General features: G+C 24.7%; 2 protein-coding genes across 3 annotated transcripts in view; one reads left to right on the top strand and one right to left on the bottom strand.

Annotated features, from left to right (window-relative positions):
- Positions 1-9,885, bottom strand: part of LOC114127305 (F-box/LRR-repeat protein 7-like) — a 33,366-nt gene extending 23,481 nt beyond the window's left edge. Inside the window, exon 1 of one of the 2 annotated variants that reach the window (XM_050202355.1) lies at positions 9,573-9,885. The gene's annotated coding sequence lies outside the window, so the exon portion shown is untranslated. The remainder of the gene's footprint in view (positions 1-9,572) is intronic. The other variant, XM_027991496.2, reaches the window with a different exon arrangement.
- A 3,099-nt stretch (positions 9,886-12,984) lies between these two features.
- LOC114127304 (dipeptidyl peptidase 9) lies at positions 12,985-18,838 on the top strand. The gene is made up of 16 exons (XM_027991495.2): positions 12,985-13,171; positions 13,345-13,839; positions 13,898-14,033; positions 14,089-14,232; positions 14,909-15,017; positions 15,088-15,264; positions 15,411-15,579; positions 15,645-15,804; positions 15,868-16,082; positions 16,195-16,330; positions 16,401-16,573; positions 16,636-16,755; positions 16,818-16,970; positions 17,052-17,194; positions 17,250-17,361; positions 18,453-18,838. Exons 1-16 carry the CDS (start codon positions 13,154-13,156, stop codon positions 18,543-18,545), a joined length of 2,553 nt encoding a protein of 850 aa, XP_027847296.2. The 5' UTR covers positions 12,985-13,153; the 3' UTR covers positions 18,546-18,838.
- The last annotated feature ends 157 nt before the right edge of the window (positions 18,839-18,995 follow it).

The raw sequence follows: 18,995 nt of genomic DNA, 5'->3' as shown, positions 1-18,995 counted from the left end.
ACATTTTTTCTCTTACATACACACGCACGCGCACACACAAACACACACACCATTATCTTGTATAAATCCAGGGGCCGCACGACGAGTATAATAAATCATAATTATAATTCGTATGCCATATCATTATTCAATTATATAAAATACGGTTGACAAGAAGAAAAATGTTTGTAACTATCGGGAATAGAAAATTCTTTTTTTCAATGTTAAGATTATAGTACAATTGTAATCTGTAGGAATTACCTACGTAATAGTTATATTATTTAGTATAATTTCATCATTTTAATATATCAATTTTTTTTTATTTCACAAAAGATTAAAAATATAAAAATTCCAAAAATTATTCCGAAGAAGAAAGGATGTTTAAAGAATGAAAATAGTGGGGAGAATGGAGATCAGGCGAAAATGTTGTTTGGGTGCAGTGGCATTCCATAGGTTAAAATGACGGGCTGCCCACGGGTGTGAGTGTGTGTGTGTTGGTGCGCGCGCGCGTTGCGTGAGAGTACGTGCGTGCGTTTGTGAATGTTGGAATGATGGATTATTTTATGCGCGTATGCACATACATATGAGCATACAACAGCAGGCCTTCCCGCGATCCGATCTCGACACTAGGAGCTTCGGGCTATCAAAACATAAATACACGCTTAGGTTTTGATTTTTATTTCTAGTTCTCTCACTTTGTATTAATAATAATAATAATAATAATAATAATAATAATATGGTTTTCATCTGGATTTTTTATTCAAGTATAAAACCAGTGCAAATAAATTTAGGGGACGATACTCAAAAAAAAAAAACACGTCCGTATATTTTATTTCTTACACGAATTAAGAACTAGTATTAAAAAAGTTAAAACCTTATAAAAGACTGTGTATTGTCATTCTATGGGTATCTATATCATTAATATATACAAATATACGTATAGAAATCACAGAAAAATCATGTTTATAGTCACATTTTAAAATTTTAAGAATATTTTAAAATAAAATTGTTGCTGATATTGTTATTAACACAGCCACTATTATTTTTTCAATACTATTTAAATTTAAAGATCTATAAATGTCTGCAAATTAAGAAAATAAGGTTTAAAATCACAACGTTATTCCTTAGCGAGACGATGTCTTTTAGGTAGGTATATAATATTATCTTAAAGCTTTATTAGCTACACATAGCACGATGTATTTTTACTATTCAAAATTTTCTGTTTTATCTACTAAAATAAACTTTTTAATAACGAGTGTACTATTGTATATCTTCTAATTTTAATTTTAATTTTATACATGTCATATCTTTTAATATGCTAAGTGTTGTTGATGTTGCTCATAGACGCCATACGAAATAATAATAATAATTGTATATCCTTTACCGGTAAGTATCCAAATAAAGTAGGTATTCTAATAAATATTTTATACAAGTTATGTATAGTATCTATAGAACTCGGATTTTGTTCCTTTAAAAAAAATTGCATTTATACTACTGAAGATGAAATACAAACATTTTATTTTGAATTTCAGCCATTTTTTTTCCGTGAAGCGGGAGAGAGGCCTTTCCTAGGTTTAAGTCATTTTTAATATGTTATTACAAAATGGGTACTATATATCAGGGCATATTATTATAAAAATATTTAGAAAATCATTATTTATTTTTAAATTATATAATTTCAGACTTCAATGTTGTTAATGCGAGCTACTTCTTACCTTAAGCCATAGAGCTAATATATCTTTTAAAGTCAAATAAACAAAAATTGCACAGATTTTTTCTCTTAAATAAAAAGAGAAAAATATTTAAAACGCGTGCTAAAGTGGCACAATCGATATCTCGAACTTTTGATATAATATGTTATCTTTAAAATTATAATTACCTATATTTTTTTATTATTTATTAATCAGTATGAATACGTGATATAAATGGTTCAATGAAATTAGTCTGAATATCTAAATGTTTTAAAAAAAATATTTGTTTATAGAAAATAAAATACTAATTAATGAAATTATAGTGAAAATCAACAATAAAATAACTAAATAAATCCAATCCAAACCAAAATTGTTATATTTTGTTTAAATTTCCAACATTAATCAAACTAAATCTCTTTAAAATAAATATGTCAAGTATTCTTGATATTTTTAAATTTATAAAAGAAACATTTATACGGAACAACATATATATGAGGAATGTATTATAGATTATTGTGTATTAGATTTTCAAGCTTTTTGATAAAAAAAAAATAATCTACAAAAAATTAAAATGTCTATAAATAGATTTAAAATAAACAAACTAGTAGTAAATAATTTTATAAACATTCAAGAATTTTTAAAAAATTGTTTGTAATACCTTAGTTATTCATTTTCAAATTAAAAAAAAAAACCCTAAATAATTTTTTTCTAAAACTAATCTCAAATAAAAATTTTAAATGTATAACAATATAATTTCAATTTTTAAAAGTTTTATATTATATTTTTAACCTATAAACATTTGATACATAATTTTCAATTCTTTTGTCTATTTTATCCTTGAGTAAATGATCAGAAGGTTCTCTTACAACAAAATAACTGAAATAGATTTATGAAACTTCACTATTTATTAATACTTTTACTAAATAGTAACTTCTGAGAAAAAACCAAAGATGGTAATAGTTGTCCATTGTATGATACAAAAACATGTTTAATATAGGAATAGAATATAGAATAATATATATTTTAACATGAAACTGTTAGAATCGTTGTCTGTATTTCGAAACTAATAAATAAACATTTCTCGCTTCGTTTAAAATTTGAATCTACCTCTAAGACTTTAACGGGGGTATACAATGTTCTCGAATTTCTTTATTGTAAGTCTTGGTTAAAATCATTTAAATCTCGTCGTGACTTTCGAAAAACAAAACTTGCCAACCTACTATAAATTGTATTGTGAACAAACTATCACACCCCATTTAAAATTATCTAAGGGCTTATAAATAGGAGATGGAATCAATGTATCGAATAAGCTTGGAATGTTTTTTTTTTCAAATTTTAAAACAATCATTGTTATTAATTAAAATATGTACCATTAAATGAACAAAATAAAAAAAAAACTAGTAAAACCATGAGTAGTAGGTACTTTCAATCAATTTTTCAATATAAGACATGGATGATAAATAATAATAAAGTTTTGATTGAATTTTTTGTTTATAAAACCTTAGGTTTTCTTGTAAATTAGATAACTAAATAATTTATCAACTTTTTTTCCTATAAAGTTTACAATGCGCATTTATAAGTTGATTATATGCTGGATTTAAAATTTCAAATATAAAGAAATACAAATTCACGTAAAATTCGGTAAAAATTATTATATGACTATTTGAACTTTGATTTTTCGTGAAGTGTGGATTGATGATATAACGCCGCCACCCTTTGAAAGCTCTAGTGTTTCACAATTTTACTTACACCTTCCATGTATTGTTACAGAAAATGACTAAAAATTTTTTAATTTATTATCTAAATTCTATTGTTTTTCATTATCAAGTGGGGAATATTTTTAATATGTGAAATTAAAAGATAGCTATTAATATCTTAAAAAAAAACATTAATTCATAACATTTTTCAATAAAAAATGTACAATTAATGCGGATAGCTCAATAAAATAATTAAACAAATCATCTAATGATAAGAAATAATAGAATAAAATCTTTGTTATAAAACCATTATAATTTTATATTACAAAATACTTTTTCATGAAAATCAAATAGATAAAGACTAAATTGCTCCAAAATCTTGTTAGATATATAAATTTGCATTATCACACTCATAATTAACTATTTAGTAATTTGTAACATTTTATAATTATATAGTTTAATTTATTATGAAAATTAATCATCAGACATTTTACATAATATTATGTTGTGTTGTGTTTATTATATTATATTAAAATATACCATCGATATTTTTTTTATATACCTATATATAAAAAACTACTATCATATTAAATTTTTATAAAATATTTTATAAAGAACGTAGTTATACGTTTTATATATTATGTTGTATCCGTCTAATATGTAATATAGCAAGATATTATAGTGTTTTACTCTGTTAGTTTTAATATAAGAGCTCGTATGAGAGTGAATTAAATTATTATAAAATTTTTAATTTTAAATATTATATAGTGTACCCAACTCAAAAAATTATTTTTTCAATTTTGTTTATAAACAAGTAATTCGTATTTTAAAATGTATAAAAAAAATTGCAACTTCATAAATTGTCATAACTTGCTTTAAAATATACCAAAAAATACATTCCGAGTCACCCCATACAATAATATTTTTACCTTTAACATTTATAACACCTAATTCGGTCTCACATTAAAAATAACAGAATTAAATACTAAAACAAAATATTCTATTTATCATAAACTTTACTATATCGTTTATATAATGTTAATTTAATTATAAAGTACCTTGAGAATTTTCGTGATTTCAAAGTTTGATAAAAATTTAAGTCTTATAAAAAGAGTGCTGATGTAGTTTCGATATATTTTTAAAAAGTAACAAGAACTATTTACGAAGATTCTCATACCAATTAGTTGTATTTAATTTACAAGCATTTACATTTGAAAAAAAGATTGTTACCTATATAAATTAAAAACGTATCATTGCAAACACTTCAAATGTCTATAAATAGTTCAAAAGGGCATATTATTTTAAAAAATCATAACGTGTCTAAAATGTCGTTAAAAACTTCAAATCTTTAGTTATTATTTTGTGAATAACAAAAAAAAAAATCAATTTTGATGAAAACTGAAGTTGCAGCACTGCTACAGTATAAACACTCTCGTTATATCTAACTGTTTTTTTTTTTTTTTGATAGTTTTTATTAATTATTAGGAAAAGTGTTGGGAATTTTCTGTTTTAAGATACCAAATATATCATACCTCAAATCTACTAGAACCTAGCAATGTTGAAGCTTAAAGAAATTTATTGGTTCCAAAACGTGATGACAGAATTAAACTTTTTAAATTTAACTTAAAGAATTTTTGATAAAAAAATATCCATAATCCATAAACTAAACAGTATAATATTCATGATTTATCAATTTTAATTTAAATCAATTTAAATAATTTGATTTTTATAATTTTTTGTTATTAATATTTAAAATAATTATTTTTTTTTACATTCATTGAAACAATATTGTTGTGAATCATAATTTTTATAAAAAATAATTTAAATTATTTAGGGTGTTCATCGCCAATAACTATGTACAAATATAAATTTTATTTCTAAAAAAATTCTTTATATATCATTTATACATTATGTTAATTAGCTAAATTTGTAATCAAATATATAAATGTAGGTATTATTGAACTTTGTACAGATATGATATTACTTAAATTTTTATTTATTTTAAAATCGAAATAACTTTTGCCCATAAAAATATAAGTTTTAATATCGAATGTATTTATTTGAAAAATTTATATTATTCTATAATGAAATTATAATATTAATTATTATGAAAAATTATGATAACTGCAGGCAATTACATTTAATCCCAGTAATTTTAAATTTGGCTTTAAAATTCACGCCTTTGGAAAATCTTCAGTGTATGTGATATTAACACTCAAATAAATGCCTATTAAATAATTGTAGCTAATTAGGTATTATAATTTTCCTGGCTTATCAAAATAAAAAAGAAAATAACTTAATCATTAGTAAATACGTATATATTGCAGTCATAAAAAATATACTAAATAATATCTACCTTTTATTGAATATTTTATTTGAATCATAGCTGTCTTATATATATTTTAAATGTTCTCAAAGTCTTGTTTAGATTATAATTATAATATGTTTACTAAATACTATATTGTGTTAATAAATAACTTTTTATTTTTAAAGGAACATTATATATTTATATTTATGCATAATAACTTCTAGCATACATCATTGTTGTTTTTTCCTTATACATTTTTAAATTCTTATTTTATTTTATGGTTTACTGCTGTTCAATATGTGATAGTTTCCAGACATATCTTTACCTTAATTTAAAATTCAAAACCGAATTATTCAAAAAGCCAAGGGACGTCCTTGTATTAAATACAAGTAATCTCCACGTGGCGGTGAAATCTTATCGGTCTACAACTCAACGGGGAGCCCAACATAACATTTACTACCTATAGGTAATACATACAACTATACGGATTGTTATGTGAACACCACTTGGAAATGATTCTGTACAAATAACTCAAGTAAATATTTTATTATTTTTATTTTGTTTTATTATAGGTATTATCCTTTTGGACTTAAGAAAATATTTTTTTATATACATGTAAAAATATAATATTCCGAAGACACTGGATTCGCTGGATATTATACAAACGTTCTTCATTGATTATAATTACCTTATGTGACGAATAAATAACGCCATTAAAATTTTGTATCCTCCATTACTACTTATTATTCCTTATTATTATACTATAAAAATAATAATATTATGTGGTATAAAAAGTTTCATTTTTTAAATAATAGATGCGTACACCGAATATCGTGTATATACTATACATACTTATAAGTCATATACATATTTACATTTTCATAATAGTTTACCTAATGGCTACTATAGCTATTAGTTAATGATTCAAACTTCGAAGTTCCTATGTTTAATTGATAATCGTTTAAAATCAAATTATTAATATTAGGTATTTTAATAGTTCTTTAAGATAATTTTTTAGCAGTTATAGTCTTATTAGTATTAATAACTTTTATTTGTATAGCAATGAAATTTAACAGTATACAAAAACATTAAGATTAAAAACTAGCTATAATTAAAATACAATAATTTTTTTTCTATTCAGTGAAATATTTCGCCAAATAATTATTTGCCTATACTAATATTAACAATTAACAAATAGTTTATTATAATGTAAAGTTATAATGGGTACTCTCTTATCTTATTTCACAATTCCCTAAAAGAAAGTGTGAGCATTATTAGTATTAATGAGGTAATTATCATACTAAACATACACTTTAGTTTATCTGATAATGCTGGCTTTTAATAATTTGCATTTAATATGTGTTAACTAAATACGCAATTTTTAAATCGTAAGTTTTTCACCAAGTCAAATTTGAGTAAAAATATTAAAAATTAATTAAATGTAAGTAATAATATTAAATGCATAATTATATAATAAATCATGTATTATAATTTATAAGTTAAACCATACAATTTTTAATTATATAAAGAAAAAGATTATAAAAAAAATTAGATACAACGAGTATGTAGGTACCTCAAATGTGCGTGTAAATAATGTAATATATAATTCAAATGTTAACGCATACACTATACACTACACAGTGGCATGCTCAGCTTTTTTGAAAGGAGAGAGGAATAAATGGGCTATTCATTTATATTATTTACTCCTCACAGACACGTAATGGTGATTGGTGAGAGGGAGGGTCTCAGGATTGCAATCAAAAACAACCCTTCGCACATGCCAATTTCGTTGAAATATACTCAAATGTAACGGTTTATCATAACTTTCAAATAATAAAATATTGTTCACAATTTGTTTCCAGTTGTATATTAACTAAAAATAATAGTCCAAATGAGGGGGGTAGAAGTATATGACTCCATCGACTCTCCGTGATCACGTTACAAACGTTACAATAAATATAACAAATTAGAAGGTACACTAAAGTAACCATATTTCTTATTTTTAAACCTAACATTAGAAGCACTTTTTTGTTTACAAATTCTAATATTTATAGTTTTATATAGGTACCCTAAATCAGTGGTCTTAAACACGCGGTTCGCGGGACACATTCGGCCTGCAATGAATATTTATTTCTTCAAAAATGTTAATTTTGTTTATTTTAGAATTTAGATTTAACTATTAAAATGAGAAAAAAAAAGTATATTTCCCGCTAATCTTTGACGTAAATATATGTGGCCAGTTGGTAATTTGAGTTTGGGACCACTGCACTAAATAGTAGTAAAATACACAATACATAAAAAAACCTATTTTAGGTAGTTTAGATCATGTCATTAGATAGGCCATTATCGAAAAGTTGTGTACAAAACATAAATAAATATCAGATATAGGAATTTAGACATATCCACAAAATTTTCAACGACTAATGATACCCATCTATACTCGATAGTCGATTCTTTCCAACCGACCACCCGGGCGGTAATAACTTCTCCCAATTTTAAAAAATGGTAAACTCTCCCGGGTCAATATTGTAGGTCAAAATTTTTCAAAATTCAAAGTTGCAATAAACTAAAAAAAAAAATAAGTAAAAACAGTCATGGAAAAAATAAAGAAAAAACTATAACTCAAAAAATATTAGATCGTAAAGACAAAAAGATAGACACTATAAGTTTTTTAAAACCTGTGTGTGTGCTCCTACTATCAAAAAAAAAAAATTAAATCATTTTTATTTTATCATACGTATATTTGGTATACTAGATTTATTTTATGGTTTATTTTTATTTTTATTAAATTAAATTAGTAGTACTGAAGACTCGAGAGAGTTAACATGTTTCCGTCAGGTAATACTAGAGTAAATCCGGGAGAATTTACATGTTTCCTTCAGGTAATATTAGAGTAGACCCGGGAGAGTTTACCTGTTTACCCGACTACCCAGCACTGTGATGTGCTGAAAATTATCTCCTTGAAATCATTTTTATTATCATTTAATAAAATGTAATAGTTAAATCTTCAAAATCTCCATAGTTAGGTCTCCAAATAAATGAAAAAAAAACCAAAATATTGAGGTCAAACTATTTATTCCCACTGTTAACCGCGCTCACTCACATATAAATAGAAAAATACCGATGATATGTTATGAAAGTTTATGATACCAAGTAAACTATAAAGTAAATTTAAAAAAAAATGCATTGTATATTGAAAAGAAAGTACAATTTTTTGGTTGTAATTATAATAACTATTTGTAGTTAAACCGCGGATAAAACACAACAGTAGCTTAAAAATAAAAAATTAATTTTTAAAATGTATTTAAAATAATAATAGTAGGTATTTAACTACACCTTAAATAAGAACCAAGTGAAAAATGTTCGTAATTGTACATCACCCGATATATTTGGATGATTAGGTAGGTATCTCTGTAATAATATAACCATTCCATTTCTATTGCAAATTAATAATTTTGATTAGTTTAAAAAATTTAAATAGCATAGGTAATTAAATTAATCAAATTATCTTGGTTATGAAATGCACATTTACTATTTGCATTAAGTATAATAATATTCAAGTAAAGAAAAAGCAACCAATATTCTATTAGTAACATAGTAAAATCATAAACAAAAACTTTACTTACAAATTATATAACAAATATATACATGTACCTGTATATTATTTGTATATAATACATAAAATAAAAATATATATTAATGTATTATAGTGCGTAGTAAATACGTAATATAGGTAGTAGGTACCTATCTTAACTTAACACGATAATAATTTATATTTTATTTAAGTTAATTTAGTTAATATCATTATAGAAATTAAGTAAACTACAGACGCAATTAATTAATAAAAGTTAATATTTTCAAAACATAAAATAAAAATATGTAAGTATGCGTATGTACCTTATATGTTTGTAGAATAACATAGCAGTTTCCATCATTGTCACTACAGGTATATTAACACGAATATTACACGAACACACGAATTAATTATTTATTTTATACACAAGCGTAAATAATATTTGAATTTAATTTCGCACAAAATGTGTACAGGTATATACATATTTAAAAACAGGTGACGAACTACTGAAATCACTTAGTGAAATGAACGGTGAAACGCGAAGAAACTGTTGCTACCAAGCAAACGACTATCACAACAGAATGGAACAAGTACACGACTATGGCATTTGACGACTGCCATTGCAGTCTGCAGACTCCAGTCATGTTGCAAGAAAACAAGAAGGAGAGGGCCAACGAACGTTACAGTGCTGCCACATAATATTAAACGATAATGAAGGATACCTTGATTTTTAATATTTTATTGGAATTATAATGGCAAATTATTATTATACACCTAAATTATATTTATATTAAAAAAAATTATGTATTTATTATAAAAATTATAAGAAATTTGCAATCTTCAAAGCATATGGTTACGTACTTGTGACTTGTCAAAGTGTCAAAACTCTTTTAGTTAAGAAATCCCTCGGAAAATATATCTTATTTACTTATTATAGTAATCGTAGTAGGCAGGTAGGTATAGTAAAATTATTAGCAAAATATAGAAAAAGTCCAGGCGGCAGGCAGCATACGATACACAGAGCTCAGTTTTAAAAGATATTCATTTTTTATGTAATAACCTGTTAATCTATTAAAAGATAAAGTAATGTATATACCTATTATATAACTTTATTGAAATGTTTCGATCCCCAATTGTCTATAAAGAATACAATATTATTTAAATATACCTTTAAAGAAAAGTTACCGTAAGTATTTTCAATAATTATATTTAGTTTAAACAAATTATATAGTACTAAAATAATGCTGTACACATTACACAGGTACAAAAAAAACACACACATTCATTCACACACATCATTTTAAAATCAATACATTCATCACTTCGTTAAGAATCTGAAATATACTAGAATTTATCCAAAGCTGGAGTACCTATCTCAACAAAAGAAAAGGCGAAAATATAAAAAATTGGACGAGTGGTTAAATAGGTAATGTCGTAAGAGGTTATAGATGAAATTAATAACAATTAACAATGAATATTTAAAATTAATAGCACATAACTTATAGTATTAAAATAAGTAATAAATTAAAAATAATAATTAATAACAAAAAATATCATTTAAATATTTTTTTAAACATTTTAAGTTAATTTTTGTTTTCTATAAATGTCAATATTATAATTTTTTTTTTTTATTTAACTTAAAATTTAAAAAAAAAAGAAATTTCTGCTTCGATGACTAGGGCCATTAGTGTTTTATTTTACATTTACAAAAGATAATTAATTAATTTTATACAATATAAATTATATAGTTGTTAATTTTATTGTTATAAAACAAATTGTATCTTATAAAGTTATATAGCAATATTGTTACTATAGTTACTGTTCTCTCATAATAATTTCAATATTTGGGATGTTTTGAAAAATTCTATTGTGTTTGTTTTATTTTCAGAGTTTGTACCTATAGACTTCCTCCGTAAATCCTCCGATATCGTGGCTTATGTTTAATTTTTCTCTATGTTTTTGGTACATTCTACATACAAATATACAATTCAAAAATGTGTATGATTATGAGCGTGGTGCCACATGCACCACATTGGTGGCCGGTGGGTCGTATTTTAATACCTAATATAATTGTATTGTATTATTTGTATTGATATTTAATATCTGTGTAACTTTAAAAAGAAAGTTTAAATTTTGAATCAATATTTTGTCATGGAATAGGTACATTTATGGGAATATTTTGACGTTCACCAAAAATTACAATCTAAAATGTATAGATAAAATCCATTCGTCTTTTTTGTTTTGATAATTCGTTTATAACTTTATCATAAAATTCTGTTTTCTTTGCGCAGTAGTTCTTATTCGATTGAAATTTGAAATTAATGATAAAGAACTAGGTAAGTATTTCTTGTCTGTATGTAGATCCTTGATACGATTTGATAATTGATTCGTTTTAATACCAAAAAAGATCGTTCAACTGAAACCATTGTAGGTATACCTACCTATAAGAAATAGTTAAAATTAATTTAGCGAGTTTAAATACTTCTTGGATATTAAGTCATTCATCTTAATTTTTTTGACCAAATAATATGAATAAGTAATTAAAAATTCTTCGGATATGTATAATACAATCAATTCGTTTCGTAATCTAATAAAATCAAATGGGTATTTTTCAGTAATTTGACTCTTGTAAAGTCCTAAGTTTTTTAGCGTAGAATTTGAAAAACCTATTATGTAGTAACTTTGAATAGGTATTTATACAATATATAATTAATATAAGGAATAAAAGTGTATTAATAATGAAAATAATCTGATGTGCACAGCAAGACATTACAATAAATGACGTGTTTTAGAATATAGATATTGTGAGTGCTTGGCATAGAGCTTTCAACCGTCGACGTGAAAATTCTATACCATAACCGGTCATTCCTTTCAGACCGATACGGGCAGGTCGACAATCAAAAATACAAGCGCTTCTGTTCTGTTTAGAAATTGTGTAGGTATGCAAAAAAAAAATGTATTTAATTTATTTTGAAAAAACCTGATAAAATTGTTTAGGTCACAGATATAATGATATAAATGTATAATAAAAAACAAAATATAGACTTAGCTACATAAGTATTATAAAGATATCTCCTGTAGCCACTTTGCCAGTAAGCTGGTGTAATATAAATAAGATAAGACAATATTATCTTAATTTATGCATATCGCATTGATATATAGGTACTAATATTATAATAATAAATTAATAACCTAATAGATAACTTATTATTCATCATAATATTATTATTTTTATAATAGGTAGTAGGTATGCACCATCAGCCATCGCACGTCGCTCGATGGTCACTAATCATAATTTATTTATTTATGTTTGATCTCATAAATTATGGATTTTAAATTTTAGTAGGTAATAAACAACTTTAAGTCCATAAATATGAATTTTGTCTATACAGAACGAATCAATATGCATAGGTATTATAGCCTATAGGTACCTACCATGAAAACGAACAAAATTCTGGTCTACACTTCTACAGTCTTCATACATTATACAATAATGCAAGTAAAATATTAATATCAAAGTCCCCAGAATAAATTAAATATACTCAGTAGTAATTGTTAAAGTCGGTAGTCCATATTATACGGTATACCTACATTATATTCTATAATTACTGAACATATAAAAAATTAAAATTAAAAAACAATTGATAATTGATAACACTATCCTACTAACAGCAGTTAGCCTACTCTATTACGACCGGCGAATGACGAACCGATCCTCCCCACTACGTCTAACCTTAAATATGGTGAAAGGCCTTTATAGCTTTGTTTTGTTGCCAATTTATAAATTAAAAAGAAATAACTTTTTCGTATTAAATCCGTTTGTTATGGTGTAATATATTTTTATAATTATTTGTTATGTTATTAAGTTCATTGTAATTAGTTCGTTTATTTTATTCCGTGCATAATGTTACCTAACGACCAGGTAAATTAATTATATTTGGATAATGCAAAATTTATGTAATTTATAGATATATTTTCATAGATTTATTATATTATTTAATTCAATTTACACCTTTATTTTATCTTATACAAATTCATTTTGTACTTCTTATAATTTAAACACAAATTTATCTATTTACTTTTACTGTCTAACAGGGCAACTGCAGTCCTGCGATTAATAAAAAAACAACTGACGGTGATAATAATGCCTTAGAAAATTGTCATCAACCAATAACTAACCCTGGAGCAAAAAAGACATGGTCTGAAATTCGACAAACAGTGTGTGACTTTCGCCATCGTCTTTCTACTGTATCAGTGATGTCTATCTCGCATGTGTCATTCAGACGGTTACAAAATGGAAAAACACGGGTTTACTTTCTTAGTGCTCCAGTTAATGAATTTGAAACTCTTCTCTATGTTGATTTACCAAATCAAAGTGTTGCTGGTCAATTACCATGGCAACCTTTAATTGAATCCAATTTTCCAAGTGTGATAATGAGTGGTCGATATTCACGAGAAGAACAACTATTATCTGAAAGAAAACGATTAACTACATTTGGAATTACGTCCTATGAAATAAATAGTGAATCTGGTAGAATTGTTTTCCCTGCTGCTAGTACATTATTTCAATGTAATGATAATGAATACTCAGTAAGCAATTATATAAATTTGTTTAAATTATTGTATTATATTAAATTTTATTTAATAGACAAATTCATTATATCCAACTGAATTAAGAACAAATGCTTCTGGAGCTAAGCTTTCACCTCAAATTTGTCCAAATAATATTGATATTGTTGCATATGTATGTAACTTTGACATTTGGGTAACTCATATAGCTACAGGTAAATTAATTATACTTATAAAGATTTGAAATTTGTTTAAACCTATTTGTATTAGGTAGTACCAAACGGTTGACATATGCTCATAAAGGTGGGCGGTGTTTATCAGACGATCCATTGGCAGCCGGTGTACCTTCCTATGTAATGCAAGAAGAATTTAATCGTTATCATGGTTATTGGTGGCAACCCAAAAAACATAAAGGTAAAGTTCAATGAAAATATCATTTATTTTATTTATAATGTGGAGAATGTAATTTTATATTAGCTAAAGTAAAGTAGTAGAGTTTGGAAATTTTTTTTTTTTTTTAATAAAACCATAGAGTGAATTGAAATGATCTCAAATAATAAATCGTATTTCAATTTCTTAAAAATAATACTTAAACATTTATCATTAGTAAAAAATGTTTTGTAATAAAATAAAAAGTGCTACTATGAGAAATAAATTAATAAATGTTTGTATCATATATTTTGACTAATTTCTCAATTTTTTAAACATTATTCAAGAATATTATTTATTTTAGAAATTAGTTATCAAACTCAGAATACCTCAAATCTTAAGAGGACATTATACCTGTATAAGTTGTCTTTGTCTTAAACTAAATTATAAATTTGAGTTACTAAATATTTCATTTTTACCCTTTCCTAATAAATGTGTGCTACCTAAATAATAATTCATACTAATTGATGACGGCTCATATTTAAAATATTGGTTGTATAAATATTGCTTAAGTAATTAAATTATGATATTTGGTAAATATTGTAATAAGTAAAATGATCCTTGCTGCTCATATTTAACATTTGATTACTGAAAAAATAACCTGCTGAAGGAAATTCTGCATTTCTACCTTTTTAATTACCATCATTTTTATTTTATGTAGAAGATAATGTCTACAGGATTTTATATGAAGAAGTTGATGAAAGTGAAGTAAAAATATTCAATTTTCCTTCATCGAATTCAGCTGGTAGTGGTGAAATTGAACAATATAGGTATGATAGTTATTAATTGAACAATATTTTAAGTTATTTTATTTTGAATAGTATAACCATATTTTTATAGATTTCCTAGAGCTGGTACTGCTAATTCTAAGTCTAACATAAAACTAGTAGAATTCCAACTTGATGGAGAATGTCAAATTATTAATATAAAAAATAAAGAACTTCAATATCCATTGGCCCATATGTTTCCTTGGATGGAGTACTTAGTTAGAGTTGGATGGACACCTAATGATGACTTGTTAGTACAACTTAATAAAATTGAAGTATAAATAGTTAAATAATTACTTCTGTATTTTAAATCTTAAACTGCAATACTCTAAAATATTTATACATCATTTTTATGAAAGTATGTTTTAAAATATAAAAATTAAACTTGTGTTTTAGAATATGGCTTCAAGTTTTGGATAGAAGACAACAAAGGCTTGAATTGATGATTCTATCTATTGATAATTTTATTGAACATTCTTCTTCTAATATAATAAATTCATCACATAATTCAACTTTTGTTCCACCTCAAGTTATATACTCACAGACTTCTAATGTCTGGGTCAATGTATGAAATAATATTTTTATTTTACTTCACTACATCATTTTTAAATATTAAAATACACATTATAGGTTCATGATCTATTATATATGTTTCCCATTACATGTAGTAGTGAAGTAACAATGATTTGGGCAACAGAAGATACAGGATTTCGACATTTATATTTAATTACTAGTATAATAACAAAGGTATCTCATGAAAATGGCATACAGAATGTAGATCCCAGTGAAAGTAAATATTTTGAATAATTTAATTATTATGTTTTTTTTAACCCTACATTTAACTATTTATTAGACAACATGATGATGTCTAAATTAGCATTAACCAATGGAAATTGGGAAGTGTGTGGTAAAGGACTCTGGGTTGATTTAAAGTACCAAATAGTATATTTTATGGCAGTCAGAGAATCACCTTTAGAAAAACATTTATATGCAGTATCATTAAAGAGTCCAGGAAACATTAAACTGCTCACTAAACCAGGCTACTCTTATGAAATTGATATTGATAAGGTAAATAAATTAACAATTAGTTAATTATTATTATGTAACATAATAAACCTTGTTCAATATCAATTTAGTTTTAAAACTTTATGTCATTATATAATTATTCATATTCATTCAGGATTGCGAAATTTGTGTGGCTGTCTATAGTAATATAAGAAAACCTCCTTCTTGTCAAGTTTTTCGAATAGAGCATAATGATATGACTGTTGATGGTATACATTTAGTATCAGTTGGATTTTTAGTAGAAAACTCGGGTAAATATTTTTCTAGTTTTAAATTAAAATTTATTTTTATTTTTTAATAATTATTTCTTTTCAAATTCAGAAATTAATAGTGTTCTTCAGAGTCCTACTTTAGTTACACACCAAATTAGTTCTGGAGATGTATTATTTGCTATGGTGTTCAAACCACATAATTTTGTACCCGGTCATAAATATCCTACTATTCTTCACGTATATGGTGGACCTGAAGTACAACTTGTAACTAATACATTTAAGGTAAATTTGTATAATAATGCCTCAATAATTATTAGTTAAATAAATGTATATTAATATCTTAGGGTGCACGGCATATTAGAATGCATATGTTAGCATCTCAAGGCTATGTAGTCATTGCAATTGATTCTCGAGGCTCAAGACATAGAGGTTTAATTTTTGAAAGTCATTTAAAAGGAAGATTAGTAAGTACCTGTAATATCTCAATGTTTTATGAACAATTAATAAACTTTGTTTATAATTAAAGGGCACTGTAGAACTTTCAGATCAAATAGAAGTTCTTCAATGGTTATCTGAATACCTTGGATATATAGATATGAATCGGTTAGCAATACATGGATGGTCATATGGAGGGTATCTAAGTCTTATGGGACTTGCTACTTATTCAAATATTTTCAAAGTAAATGGTGTATTAAATTGAACAGTAGACATTTATTAATTATTTATAAAATAGTACATAAGTTAATTGTGCTTATTTCAGTTAGCTATTGCTGGAGCACCTGTAACATCGTGGGCAATGTATGATACTGGATATACAGAACGGTATATGGATTTGCCACAGTATAATTCTGTTGGATATATGAATGGTTCTGTCTTAAGTTACGTTAGTCGTTTACCAGATGAGTAAGTTTTCCCAAAATATGTTAAAGTGTTATTTTACATAAGATCATTTTTTCAGGGAGAACAGATTACTAATTATACATGGACTGATTGATGAAAATGTTCATTTCTCTCATACCAGTTTACTGATCAACACACTAGTAAAATATGGAAAACCCTATCAACTCCAGGTATGTTATTAATACTTTTATTTATACAGTAAAAACTTGGTTGTCTTATGAATCTATTAGTTTGAATGGTATAGTAGTCTATTAATTGTAATTTGTAAATAGTAACTAGTTGTAAAGAAGAAATAAACCAGGTAGATACATATTTGAATAAAATAAATACATATTAGCAACTACTTACAAATTTTAAAGGGATATTAGTCACCACTTAGTAATTTGTGTCTATACAAACAATTATGTACATCATTACAATTGCTAAAAAAAAATTTTTTTAAGATTCCATCACAGTGTAAATAATTGTTATAATAATAAGATACAAACTATACAATCAAATATTGACATTGTAGAAAAAAACCAATAAAATATATATTTTATATCCCACTCTGTATTTTTTTTTTTTTTTTCCAATTTTTCATTATGACTAGAGAACTGATTTGAATACTCTAAAAAACAAGAAAATATCTTAACAAAAAATGCTCTTAAAATTATTATTAACTTTGAAAAAATGTATTTAAAATTATCTGTATAAATTCTTATTTTTAAGTATTAATTATTTGTATCATTTTTATCATCTTCTTTTTACCCCAAAAATTATTTTCAAAAAATAATTATACAATTTCTGTTGTATGTATGTATATACCTTAGTGTAGACAATAATTTTGTCGAGCATAACATTTAATCAGTGATTAAATATTTATTTTTTTTCTTTAGAATGATGTTAACTAAATGTGTATTAAATTTTATCTATTCCTATATAAAAATGTCAAAAAATGCAAAATAAAATTTCATATTTCCTAATAAATATTCCTGATGTATGAAATGAACTTTGTGATTGGAAAGATATGTTTTCCAAAATGCAATTCGAATTCAAATCGGTTCCCTAATTAATTATGACTATTAAATAAAGGTCATGGAACAAAATATAAAAATGTATTGGTCATGTGAGTACTCTCAAAAAAACTTTCAGTAATTAAGGTTTTCATAATATCTTTAAAATAATTAAATCTAATATTGAAGATGACTTATTCTAGACAATTTTTTTTAAAAAATTTAAAATTATGTAATACAATTTTATATTTTATTTATACTTCTAGATTTACCCAAATGAAAGACATAGTTTAAGAAGTTTGGATGCAACAAAACATTATGATGCTACATTTTTATCATTTTTACAAAACTATTTATAACATTTTATATGAAAGTATGTTGTTTATTTATTATTATAATTATTATTTTGTTTACAAAACTAATTTATTGTTAAATCTAGTTAATTTTTATCAAAGTACATATTTACAAAACAAAAAAAATACTAAAAAACATCAATTTAAACTTGTACATCAAATTTATATAAAAATGCATTACTGTATAATAATAGATTATATTAAAATTATAAATTTAAATAATTATTGTACATTTTTAATATATAGATACTATAATTTTATACTACCATTTTGTATTGTACTTAAAATTAAATAATTCTGAATTTTTACTGTGATTTTGTTATATTTAAATTACTATTAATTGGATACAGCTATTGTAAATAACTTTAAAAATATGTAATTATTGTTTATCAAATTAACATATTACTTTGTATTATGTTTATATTAATATTAGTACATAATATTGTGAAATTGTAA

This window comes from Aphis gossypii, chromosome 2 (genome assembly GCF_020184175.1).
Source record: "Aphis gossypii isolate Hap1 chromosome 2, ASM2018417v2, whole genome shotgun sequence".
In the NCBI taxonomy this organism is placed as follows: domain Eukaryota; kingdom Metazoa; phylum Arthropoda; class Insecta; order Hemiptera; family Aphididae; genus Aphis; species Aphis gossypii.
Note: the sequence above shows the minus strand (reverse complement) of the source record. Positions and strands in the feature narration are given on the sequence as shown.

What these genes read in the sequence shown, in the direction of transcription:
- LOC114127304 (XM_027991495.2), top strand. An exon ending in GGTGAAATTGAACAATATAG is followed by an intron (nt 15,018 to 15,087) that starts GTATGATAGTTA and finishes ATATTTTTATAG; the next exon opens with ATTTCCTAGAGCTGGTACTG. An exon ending in GTCATTTAAAAGGAAGATTA is followed by an intron (nt 16,756 to 16,817) that starts GTAAGTACCTGT and finishes TTATAATTAAAG; the next exon opens with GGCACTGTAGAACTTTCAGA.